The sequence below is a fragment of the Microchirus variegatus genome (assembly GCF_963457635.1).
Source record: "Microchirus variegatus genome assembly, chromosome: 20".
Classification (NCBI taxonomy): Eukaryota; Metazoa; Chordata; class Actinopteri; order Pleuronectiformes; family Soleidae; genus Microchirus; species Microchirus variegatus.
The window spans coordinates 8,257,118-8,270,421 of record NC_139821.1 but is presented as its reverse complement, the minus strand read 5'-3'; the positions used below and the strand labels follow the sequence as shown (position 1 = coordinate 8,270,421).

At 39.1% G+C, this 13,304-nt stretch overlaps 1 protein-coding gene across 1 annotated transcript in view; it reads right to left on the bottom strand.

Moving 5' to 3' along the window:
* Nucleotides 1-13,304, bottom strand: part of cacna2d4a (calcium channel, voltage-dependent, alpha 2/delta subunit 4a) — a gene marked incomplete at its 3' end in the record, with an annotated part of 68,636 nt that overhangs the window by 6,304 nt on the left and 49,028 nt on the right. The window contains 2 exon segments of the mRNA XM_083906901.1: nucleotides 452-466; nucleotides 5,100-5,161. Of these exon segments, the coding sequence (XP_083763027.1) occupies nucleotides 452-466; nucleotides 5,100-5,161 (77 nt within the window).

Sequence of the window (13,304 nt, the reverse complement as noted above, 5' to 3'; positions counted from 1 at the left end):
CACAGGGAAGAGAGAGAAGGCAGGGAAGTGTCAGCGACAGTGTTTCACCAGCACCAATCCAGTTAAAATAACAGAGGTGAAAGCGATTGTGCGAGTGAGAGGATTTATGATGTGATGTGTCTGCAGAGGAGGCCATGTTTGTGTAAGGCGAGAATATCTGAACACAAGCTCTGTCTGTGGAGGTGTGAAGACGTCAGGAAGAAAAAAAAACTGTGTGCTGGTGAGGAAAAGCATTAATTAGCGTGCGATAAAGCTCGTCTACCTGAGATGAGGCCCTCAAGTGTTTGCACATCCTCCAATTTCTTGCGAGTTTGCGGATGCGAGCGTGTAAGCTTTTTAACTCGGGTGTGAAGATGACTTCACTGAGCTCGGCAGGTGCGAAAAAAATGTTAAATTTGGTTCAGAGTGATGCTTTTGAAGAGTGAAAATAGGAAGCATTATTCATACTCACATCTGTGTCGTTTGGCTGAAACAAAAACAAGAGCATTACTTCAGTTAATGATGTGTAAGTTGATGCACGGTCTAGACGTCTTCATTCTCACTCTTACTCTCGTATATTTCGCCGCTAACAAAGACATTCACTCAGTCAAAGAATTTGATTGATAAAGTGATGAAAAACCTTTATTTTTATGACTGGATGTTTGAGTGGCTGCCCTTGCACTGAGCTTTTTGTAACATAAAACATTATGTGCACATCTCTCTCGCTCAGCAGCAGACTGGTCATGAGTCAAAAATGTCAGTCAATTTTTTTTGCCCCTTTGACTTCAGGGTCATATGTTATGTCTGCAGCACCTCTACTTGTGGATTAGTGTTACTACGGACAATATGTCTTTGAAATCATGGTCAGGCGATACAGAGCGTGTCGATGTGCCAACGAGACAATCTATCATCCTCTTCAATCCTATTAAGTTGCACGTCTCTCTCTCTCTCTCTCTCTCTCTCTCTCTCTCTCTCTCTCTCTCTCTCTCTCTCTCTCTCTCTCTCTCTCTCTCTCTCTCTCTCTCTCTCTCTCTCTCTCTCTCTGCCGCCAGAAATAAAGTACGATTCAGTGAGAGCTCTGGCAGAAATGACACAAGGGGCAAATGACGATGTTTGATGAGGGAAGAAATTTGATGGAAATTATATATATTTATATATATAGGCTGTATCTGTCTGTGTCAATTATGTACAGTCAAACTAGTTTAAATCAATCCGACATTTCACAGTGTTGGTTCATCGATTACCATTTTATTCTAAGACGAAGCAATAATTCCGTATTTATACTGTAAATCCATATATCATTTTTCTCAATAACAATATAACAAAGGTTCAGTGCTAAGTAGAACCATGTCAGGTTCTTCAGCTTGTCCTCATAAGCGAACCCTTTTTGGCTCCAGGGTTCCTGGAACCACCAAGAACCCTTTTAAAACCCTTTATTCAGGATTTTTTCAGGTTTTTCAGAAGCAAATGGTTCCAGGTAGAACCTCAGCCCTTGTAGATGGACCCCTTTGGAACCCTTATTTCTAAGAGTGTATATATCAATATAATGTTTATGAATTGTGAAAAAAAACTGATGAGTGATTGTGGGTTGTTTTCTGGCCATAAAGAACTTTAAATTCAACAATTAACTCAGTTCCACTCAGGAGCAAAACTCAACCTTTAATTATCGATATTGATTGATTTGTATGGTGATAATGTTGTTGCTCATATCGTTCAGCTCTATTATATCAGTGAAAACAGCAAATTTGCACAACACTTTTACTTAAAAACATTATTATAGCACATTACTAACATTAAAAGTAAGAACGTTATGATTAACTCCTTATTCTACATAACTTTATTCTACCTCTATTACGACCTGAATTAAGATTTTTCCTGGTGTTAAGGGTATTAATATGAGCTTAATATTTACTAATAAAGGGCTAGTATGCTACTTATATGCATGTTAGAGAGCACCTACTTAATGGTGAATACGTGTTCTAATCTAAATCTAAAGTGTTACCATTATAATGTCTGTACACACATGGAACATTTTAACCTTGTAAATCAAAAGATGGACTGAGATACATCCGATGAATACAAATCTAAACTAAAAAAGGCTTTTGTTTTCTAGTATACACAATATTCCACGTACAGGAATATCCTCTCTTCTTTGTGCAACAATTCTCCTCAGTCTCTGAAACAGGTTGCATTCCTCTAGTGACTTCTAAATCGAAGGCAGCACATAAAGCTGTTGCCTCAGACCTTGTGTCTGTAAATGTGTCTTGTCTGGAGGAAGCTCCGGGAGGAGTTCAAGGTGAAGGCAAGGGCATTAATTATCGCCCATACCCAGAAACTCAATAGAACAGTTTCCTCTCTGCAGGTGATGATCCCACAGTAAAGCTGGGGACACACTACATGGCTTTAAACCTTGATTTTGAAAAGACACACGAACCTACTGGTTTCAGCAGATTTTTCTAAGCTGAATGAAAGTCTGGTGGAGAGTATTAGTATTATATTTTCTGCCATGACGATTAATGTCGAGTTTAATCTCGACATTTCGTCTGCACAGAAGCGGCCACTGAATCTCCGGACAGTCAGTCTCAGACGTGGTTGGAATGTGAATATGAGATTCTTTTCTTGACTGGAAGTGGTAAAATATGAATAACGTAAAGTCTCTCTCTTTAGTGACGTTACCGACCATGGAGAACTCAAGTTGTAAACCTGGACACCCAGTGCATGTCCTAATAGGCAAGATATTCCAACTTTTACGTGCCAAGATTAAACTCGAACATGATATTCCAACTGTATTCTCCAGTTTTTGAATCGAGATTAATCTCGCAATGGCTAAAACTATATGTTTCTTCATGCGTGGCCCTGATAACACCTAAAAAAAAAGGAAATTACATCAGCCACAGAGGCTACTGGGAGCTAACAGCAGTTATCATTTGGAAAAGTAATAATTTGCAGGCTCTAGCCGGCACATTGCCGTCATGTATAAACTGTATCCACTGGACACGTAAATCCTCTGAGGCTGGAAGTTTGTGTAGGACTCTGAGCTGCACTGTGGAGCCAATAATAGAACTTTTCAGCGACTTTGTGGACTTCCAGTTTTCAGATACCGTTGCCCTCGCCAGCACCCTCGTGTTTTTTTGGGGACAAAGCGGAGCTCCACAAACAACAATTCCAGGAATTTAGCGCATTTCGATGTCCCTATGAGCACAGAAGTCAACACCGCATGTTTTATCTCATGTACTTAGACTGAGGCGGACCACAAAAACATTAGTGAGTCATCTTTTTTCACACTTTCCCGACTGATAGGACATCCAGAGTCCCACATATAAGGATTTAAATGATAAAAAAGTTGATTTTGCATAATATGGGACCTTTAACTTCCACTCCATCACACGCACATGCATTATTTTTGAAACGCTATAGACGTAGACGGAGCACAGTGTGCTGCGCAGTCATGTCATATTAACATTCTGAATGACTTCCATTAGATGGAGACTCATATTTTATTCTTACGCTTCCCAATTCATAATTCATAGACTAATAATGCATTATTTCAAGCTAACTTAATACTGTGGCTTTAACGTCAGATGTGATTTATACGACTTACGCAACACCCACTTCAGTGCAGATCTGCAGACTTTGTGCTGAGGTCATAAACTGAAACTATTTTTATGTCGTTAGCAATGATTTACATGATTAATATTAGTTAATTTTCATAAAAAGTTGACCCATCCAACCATTGATCTGCAATAGATAAGAGGCATTATCTCATTTAAAATGTCCTCTTGCATACAGGTATTTCATTCAGGATTCACCGCTGGTACTTTTTACTTCACCCTCAAGGGAACTGAAGCCTTAAAATAAACCATACAGAGGATTTCATGCACACACACAAATATGCAGCCAAGCACATACTGTTAGTGCCAGCAAACAAAAACCCATATATGTAAAAAATAAAGATACCTGCAAGTGAAAAAATGACAGGAAGAGAGCATGATAATGTAATCTGTGAAATACTGAAAAACTGAAGGACGATTAGAGCAAAGAGAATTTAGAAGAGGAGATTTGGAAGAGGACGGTGCAAATGAGAATGAGAGAGTGCGCTGCATAAATCTTGGAGATAACTATTGCAGATGCTGCTAATGAGTTCTTAGTTGATGAATGTGGACATAGCATCACGTTTGTGCACAGATGGATACGCATATGGCTGCTGCCAAACCGACATATTAGCAGATACATACATACGCGGGGCACTCTATTATTCACACCTCTGCAAACACACATAAATTTAGCCACGTGGTCATGGCTATCCATCATTTAGTGGCTAGCCAGCAGACTTAATGCTCTTTTAACTGCTGTCATCGACAGCCATGTGCGCAAAGGAGGCGAGCGGCCAAGCTATCAATCACCCACTACAGCAAAAGGTGCTACGCCAAATTAAGCTAATGTTCGCTTGAAGGTGTGGAGAACCATAAAGGTTATGCCGCTGAAAATAAGCACCGCTGGAATTCTCAGAGCGCGCACAGCAAAAATATCTATGAAAAACTATTAATTTTTCACCATTATGTTTGAGGCAGAGTGTGCAGCTCTGTAATGGCGACATAGAAAAAGCCTCTTTGAAGTTTAAATGCAGTCATTAAAATAATGAAGCAAAAAAATATAGAACCTATGGTTATCCTTGTCGTCAGTAATATAATGTGTCACAGTGAGGTAATCTTAAATATAGTCTCTATCTGTTACAGGAAGATACTGGAGCTTCATCATTTCATTTATACTGTGAACGTGCAATAATAATGTTTTAGGGAGAAGACACAATTAAACACTACTGTTCAAAAGTTTGGGGTCACTTAGAAATGGCCTTATTTTTGAAGGAAAATCACTTTTTTTTCCAATGAATATAACATTAAATGATATTAAAAAATACAATATGAATTCTCTATACAGTAGTGCCTGATATTCATGAGTCATATTTTAAATTACATACGGTTTCAACAACTAAATGTCATTGTTTGGAAAAGATAGCTTAGCTTAATGTCCGCTATTTTTCACAGTACTACATCTAAGAGAGTCTAAATAATCAGGATGAAGTTAGTGGGTCACAACATTGAGTGTGTGTATGTATTCACCTGTGTCGTGATGGCCCAGAATCTGGCCTCCAACACTTCTAGAGTCATCTGGACACCAATGGCTACAAAAGGGAACAAGAGAGAGAGAAAGTGAAACGTCAATTACGTTCAGCAAAATGAACCAGATCGTTAAAAAAAGAATAAGCTCGAATGGGATATGGTAGACTTAAGGATAAAGAAGGGCAGTGGAATCAATCACGAGAACGTGACGAGGGTAGAGGAATATATGAAAAAGGAAAAAATAGAGGATGCAGAGGGGAGAGACGTAGATGTAGTTGTGCATGGAAGGGTAAAAGAAGGGCAACGTGAACGAGACTGAGGCACGGAAATCCCAAGGTGCCCCTCCCGTCTAGTAAAGGCAAACGTCCAGTGCAGATATACACAGCACATGCTGGAAGTGTCATGGCAACGGAATGGAAGCAGGAAGAAAACAAAGTGCTCGGCATGCGGTTGCACAGCATGATCTGTCCAGTCTTATCATTGTCATCATTTTATGATGCACTCTTTATGCACTCTCTCATCTTTGTCTGTAGTACAGAGGGTTTCCACACAGTTCTTTCGATGACATGGCAGCAAAGTATTTATACTTGTTGGACTAATATGTATTAATATAATTATGTGATTGTATATAAAAAGCCAGTAAACAGACAGATTTTATACACAGTAGTACTAATGACAACTGGAAGTGGCAGAGACACTGGCCAGTAAAATAAAGTATAAGTGGGAGTAACGACAGCTGTCAAAGACGGCCGCGCCGTAACGCACTTCAAACTGCAGTTTAAACGCTGGTGATTCTTTCGGAAGTAATGGCAGCAGAAGCAATAGCAGACCATAAACGAAGAGAGGGGACTATCATTTTTAGCAGTTAGAGGCAAGAACATGAACGAGCGGATTACTGTCCCAGGGTGAGAGACTCTTTCTATCTTTCTCTCAGGCTGCTGGAGCAGATGACGAGCGGCTCTGCAGATCAGCTACGCCTTCAGATCTGAAATTATGGAGGAAAAAAAAACCCCTCTACAGTAAATGACCTTCTGAGCCTCCGCACTGCTGTGTGAACTGACTGTTCTTAGAGAGAGAGTGTGTGTGTGTGTTCCTGTGTCTATGCGCGCATGTGGATGTGGATGTGTCCATCCATCCAAGCCTAGAATTAGTGTCAGTTTCCACACAATCCTACACGTTTGTATATGATACAAACAAACACACACACACATATATGGTGGCAAAATAATTGCTTGTATCAGCTTAGGGCTTGCACGTCCGTCAGCATTTCAGTCAGCCTGGGAATGAAAAAAAGATACTTTAATTGCATAAGTTCTCAGAGCACACATACTGTATACACCTACACAGACCATAAACACACACACGCACGCACGCACGCACGCACACACACGCACACACACAGAGGGAGAGCGAGGGAAGGGATGACACTTCATATCAGCGTCAAAGATTCAGCGTTTTTTTCCCAGCTTGCTTTTTACAGCCACTCAGGGAAAGCCTCACAATACACACACACACACTACTTTCTCACATCGTTGCACATACAGTAAAGGTACACATACTGTATAACGACAGGCACGTACACAACCACACACACACACACATTATTTACTGAAATAAAAACGAAAGGAGAATAACTGTAATGAAGTCTCTTTAATCACTTATATGTGTATATAATATTTTTAGTTGTTGGTACGATGACAATGTTGAAGATATTGAATTTAGGATAAATTCATTGCTATTTATTATTAGAAATATTGATGGTACAAATATGATTTTGTACTCATCAAATCCTTTATCTACATTTGAAAAACTGCCTGGAGCTGTGAGGACATTTGTGGTCAAAGCTATGGTAAATAAAGTAAATAAGTACATTTCAAAAGTAGGTCTTTTTATGCCTGTTTCAACAAACAGCATGTTTAATTAGTTACTCAAAACCTTACACAACTGAAATGCAATGTAATGTAATTTTTCATTAGTTTTTACGCAGTAAGTTGGGGAATAAAAGGGTTAAAAATAAGCTACAGCCTGAACATCACTCACTGGAAATAAGAGAGTAGATTAATGTATTTTGTACACTGACAAATACATACACAACTAAACTATTACACTGAGGATAATAATAATAAAGTGTGAGCTGTTTGTCCTTATGGTGATCATTTTTAATTTTATTGCGCATGCTCTGTCTGAGTGTTTCTATTTTGTTGTTTTCTTTTTCTTGTTGTTGTCTACATGTACAGTATGTGGAATGTGTGTGTTTCTGTGTCAGATGTGATGTAATCGGTCATGTACACACACGTGTTAGGGGGATTCATACATTGTTTATGTCTTGAAACTGCTTTCTCGAGTTAAGTGTCAAATGTGGAAACAGAAACTGATTCTGTGGAAATGTCAGCAACAAATGTTTGTATGTAATCTACTGTTTTGTTAGGTCTACTGTGACAAACAACATGTGAGGTTTTTTTTTTTAGGGCTATTTGAGGACTTTCGCACATACTCACACCCCCACCTGGCCTTGAAGTCATCTTCCCCCACAATAATCTCAGATAAAGTGTTGGAAGGCCATTATGGAGGTCAGCAGTAATCTGCCTTCTCTCCTTCTCGGAGGCTGACAGGCAAAATCTAATTAAAACCATCACATTGATCTTTGTGTGTGTGTGTCTGCAGTCGGCTGTGAGGACAAACTTCAATTCAAGCCTATCTTTGTGACGACATTTTGGTTAATGGTTTGTACTGATACAGCGCTTTTCCAGTCTTGTTGGCCACAAAAAGCTGCTTCACACTACAGTTTTGCTGTTCACTCGTTCATTCACACATTCATACAGCACAGTTTTATGTGCAGTGTTTTTTTCTATCACATATATTTCATACCCATTCACATGCTAACGGCACAACCAACAGGTATAAGATGAGGTTATGGGACAAATCGGCATGTAGATGACCCAAGAAACCGGAATAGAACTTTAAACCTTCCATTTCAAAAAAGACTCTCTCTACAACTCATCCAGTGTGGCTGGTGCTCTCAAGGGTGTGGGTTAGGGTTAGTTGTCACGGTTAAGGTTAGGATAAGGGGCTAGGAGGGGCTAGGAGACTGTCCTCCAACAAAACCTAACTATCAGTCATATGCAGAAATAAGACTCTTATGGCGTGTTTCCTCCGACTCGACTTTCGCCTTTCCACTAGCGATAGTACCTGGTACTTTATTAGTACCTGCTCTGGCAAGGTTCCAAGCAAGCTGAGGCAATACTATGTGTGATGTCGTCGGACTGCCAGCCACTGATTGGTCAGAGTGCCGTCACAGGAAGACACATCCGACACAAGAAACAAGCCGAACATTGCCAAAGTGTAATCAGTTAAAAAGACTTCAACAATCCTAAAAACGTGGGTTAATATTCAACAATTACCAGGGAAATGGTCTAAAATCTCAATATTTAATGAAAGAGTCTGGTGTATTTAGCGACAGCGCTGCTGATAGCGACTGACAAGCCTCATCACAACCCCTGCTGCTGCATTTCAGTTCAGTGACTGTGTCAGACGGAGCCACTGCTCCAGTCACGGAGGAAGTATTGAACAATATAGTTTTTAATTAGCTGATTTTAATGATTCAGTTACACTGAAAACAACTGCTTTACAAGTCACTCGTCACTCGTCAGTGTGTAATGTGTGCAAAATGAAGTCACGGCAGTTTCATGCAGCCGTGCAGTGATGACTCCGCCCATGTTGAGTAGGTACTCTTTTGTAGTGGAAAACCAATCTAAACCGTGCCGAGGCGAGCTGGTACCATAGGTGGAAAAGGGGCTATAGGTAAGTAGCTCCGATAAGGTTCGATCGGTAGTTTGCTTAGTGATTAACGCATCATACTTTGGTGTGATTTGACACAGGTTTGACTCTCACATTAGACCTTTACATGTGACACACTATTACTTTTTTTAATGTTCTTTTGTGTAATGTACGGCCTAGCCCCGTTTTTTTTTTTTTAGCCCTATCCCAAACCTCACTCACACTTGTGCCTAGTTGAGTTGAAAAATATTGATGTACTATTCAGGGATTGGCCAAAACGACCCATAGTTACGATACATTTGGAGGACAGGTTGGATTATAATGTGTGTCCCCACTAAGGAGGCTGTACAAGAATGTGTGTGCTTGCCTGTCTGTGTGTGTGTGTGCTAATGCGACAGCGTATCTTGTACATTCACAGTCTGAGTTGCAATTAGCGCGAGCTGTCAATCATGTTCAAAAGGAAATGAATTATTGAGAAAAAATAAATAAAAAAATTCCAGCAACCAAGAGCTGTAGTTAATTGGTTATTGCGTTAATGAGATGGAGAGATGAGAGACGGAGAGATGTGAACTGTGAATGATGAGGGGGGGAAAACGAATGTGCGGGAAAGCAAAGGGAGAGCAGGCTCACTGCACGGTCGCCTCAAGATGTTGCCAGGACTAAATGTACATTAGTGCATTTTGTTTTTGTCGCACAAAACAAGTGGTTATAGAAGAACATAACAAAGATTGATGACTCACTGCTGCTCAGCAGGTAAAGCAGTCACCTAGTAACGTAAAGCTGTATTTTTACATATTTATTGGAATGAACTTGAAGAGAAATCCTCAATGTTTGTTCATAAATATGTATGCACCTACACACTCGTGTGCTGATTCAATTTGCACTGTTAATCTGATTTATTGTGCCTCTACAAGTATTAGGATTCAACAGTGGAGATAATTGTGATTACCCTTTCTTACGTAAAACAAAATTGAACGATACATTTATTAAGACAATAAAGCAAGAGTCGTATATCAAAATAAATGCACATCACAAGTCAGTCTCCTATTTATCTAAATCGAGTGGGACAGTGATGTATAACATTTACAACTGAAGTTCACTACTAAATATAAAAGGACGGGCCCAAAATAATTACAGCCCGACATTTGTGACACTAAATAAAAGTTGTAAGTAGAACCATATAAGGTTCTTCGGCTTGTCCTCATAGGAGAACCCTTTTTGGCTCCAGGTGGAACCTTTACTTTATTCAGGAAAGGGCTTTTAAAGGGTTCTCTGGATCAAAATGGTTCTCACTAGATGGTTCTCACGATTTGCAAATAACACTCGTAAACGGACTTCCAATACTTTTGAGGTAAATACAACTAGGGATGGGATTCGGTATCAGTCTGATACAGATTAAAATCACTGGATCAAATATCAGATTCAATCCAGTATTTTAGCCGAGTCATGTTTGGGCAGTCTCTTTCTTCTTTTTGGGAGAACAATAATATTTCTTACACGGTTGGAGAATCAGGTCTTTAAAAATGACTAAGCACAATGTGTTGATTCCAGCTTCATATGTTCATAAATGCTCTAAAATGACTGTATCGGACTAATATTTCTAGTGATATCAGTAACAGACAGTATTTTTTTAGCTGTTTCTCTTCATCAAGCTACTGGAAATATCATTAATCTAGAACAGAAAAGAAATCTCCCTGAAAATAATCCAGACATATGTATTATTTTAATTCTTTCCCCCAAACATACTACAGTGCCTATCTGTGACTGTGTAGTTCCATAAATGACGTACACATGCATTCATAAATGTTTGACGTCGTTTACCGTGTTGTTGTGTTAAATGACTGGTGAGAAGATGCAGAGCCAATGGTTTTCTTTTAGAAAGACCCTGGAGACAAGGCTAAGTATATAAGACACACGTCACCCACATACACATACATATGCATGTTGACGGATATAACTTTGCAGGATATTACATAACCCTGAATTCATTTGTCCAGACCGATCTTACATAAACCACTGAACCGCAAATCAACATCTGTCTGCGAGCGGACGCTCACTGGTCTTTAGTCTGAAGGAAAATACACAGTGCACACAATGTGGAGGTCATTATATTAATTTACGTCTATATACCCCCCCCCCCACACACACACACACACACAAACACACAACATGCACACTAAAACAGGTGGAAACAAAGCAAAGGAAGCTGGAAACAAACACGCAGACAGCGAGGAAAGGTCATCGCAATGAAAGGAACAGATTAATTGTTGTAATGGAATCAGGTGGCCCAGGTGGTTTGAGAGGGATGGAGGGATGAAGGGGAACAAGAGAGAGACAAAGACACAAAAAAAAAAAAAAAAAGGCAGACGGGATAAAAGATTAATTGATTTTTAATAATGTGTTATGAGTTGGAAAAGCTTTTCATTCTTTACCAAGTGCGGCTATTAATAATGGAGGAAGTGAGATCAAATGGTGGTGCGTGAGCTTTGCACGGGGGTGTGTGTTACTCATTCTTTCTCAGTTGTGTGTGTGTGTGTGTCTGTGTGTGTGTGTGTGTGTGTGGACGAGAGGGAAGTGTCGAGGGCAAAGAAAAGTTGAGCTTTGTTGAGATTATTGCTGTCAGATGAAGTTTTAACGAACTGTTGAAGCGAAAAAGAGCCTGGGTCACGTTTTAAAAGAGCAAGTAACGCAGAAACGAGGTGATTGCAGAGGAGTTTTCTTGCCCTTGAAACCAAATATATCTGCATTGCACTGGATCTCCCCAGGCTTTTGATGTTAGACCTTTAAATGTCTCCATTTAGAGGAGAGAATCACTGGCTGCTTTTTCCACTGTCTTGTGTGTTTTGATAATACAAAAAGCAACAGATTCACCAAAAGTTGAGGCCTGGAAGTTGTGTGATGTTCGACTTGAAGCGATTGTGGACAACATGATTACTGTTTATCTGAGCAAATGTCAAAGTCTAATTATGTCTCTGTGTGTGTGTGTCTCTTTTGTAGCTCTTTCTTTTATACACACTGTCAGTGTGAACTCCCACAAACATACACAACAAGGCTAACAAAGACACAATCGTAGCAGCGCAGACACGCACACACACGGGGTTAGAGTTTTCTCACTCAAGAAAAAAACTTTCTCTCTGTCTCACTCACAAACCGACACAGACGTATAATTACAGTTTTGATCAAAACAACTGCCAACTTTATCAGAGCGCTACTCCTTTTTTTTAAAAAACCACATTATCTTCATTATGGGAGTGAAAAAACGACAACTCTCATTCATTCTAATCTAATCGTAAAGAGAAGAGAAGAGCTGCAACTAACGATTATTTTCGTAATCGATTAAGCTGTCCATTATTTCCTCGATTAATCGACCAAAATTATTCAGTTTTAATGATTTCTTAGTTATGTGGAGCAAAGAAACGAAGAAAATATTCACATTTAAGAAGCTAAAACAATCAGAAATCTTGTTTTAATCATGAAAAAACTTCAAACCGATGAATCTATTATTAAAATAGTTGACTAATTATTTTCGTAATCCATTAATAATCGATTTATCGTTTCAGCTCTAGAGAAGAGAAGAAGCCCTTGAAAGTTAATGGCAAGATCAATTAGAGTATTTGTCACTAGTATTCAATAGGATACTATTATAAAACAATGTTTGCCAAGTGTTAAATGTAATTTGCAAATAAATCATTATTTATTTCTCCAGTTCAAGGGTTCTTGGTAACCCTAATGGTTCCAGTAAGAACCTTTGAATGAGTGTAGTGATGTTTTTAGGTTTTTTACTCAAACTGATTCTACATCTAACTGTGAGTTTATTTTGAAATTGTCCTGGAACATAAAATATCATACAGAATTGTATGCACTGATGTGGGTAAAAAAAATATCTATTTCTACACTCTGCTAAGTAGAACCATATAAGTTTATTCGGCTTGTCCTCATAGGAGAACCCTTTTTGGCTCCAGGTAGAACCTTTTTATAAAGGTTCCACCAAGAACCCTTTTAAAACCCTTTATTCAGAAAAGGGGTTTTAAAGGATTCTCTGGATCAAAATGGTTCTTACTGGAACCATTAGTGTTACCAAGAACCCTTGAAAAAGGGTTTTTCAGAAGCAAATGGTTCCAGGTAGAACCTCAGCCCTTGAAGAAGAACACTTTTGGAACCCTCATTTGTAAGTGTAATATAGGTTTTTGTTCTCATATAATATATGTAAGAAGCATAGTCACTAAATATTTTCTCTGGATAAGAGCCTCCTTCGTCTGACTAATATCTTGCATCTTCCCACATATTAAAAAAAAGAAAAAAAAAAAAAAAACCTGACAAAAGTAAAACTTGCTCGCCACACACACACACAGACACACATGTGGGTGACCTTTAAACTCAAATAACAAAATTATTGCTTTGTGTTTCCCAAAAGCAGCAGGGCTATGT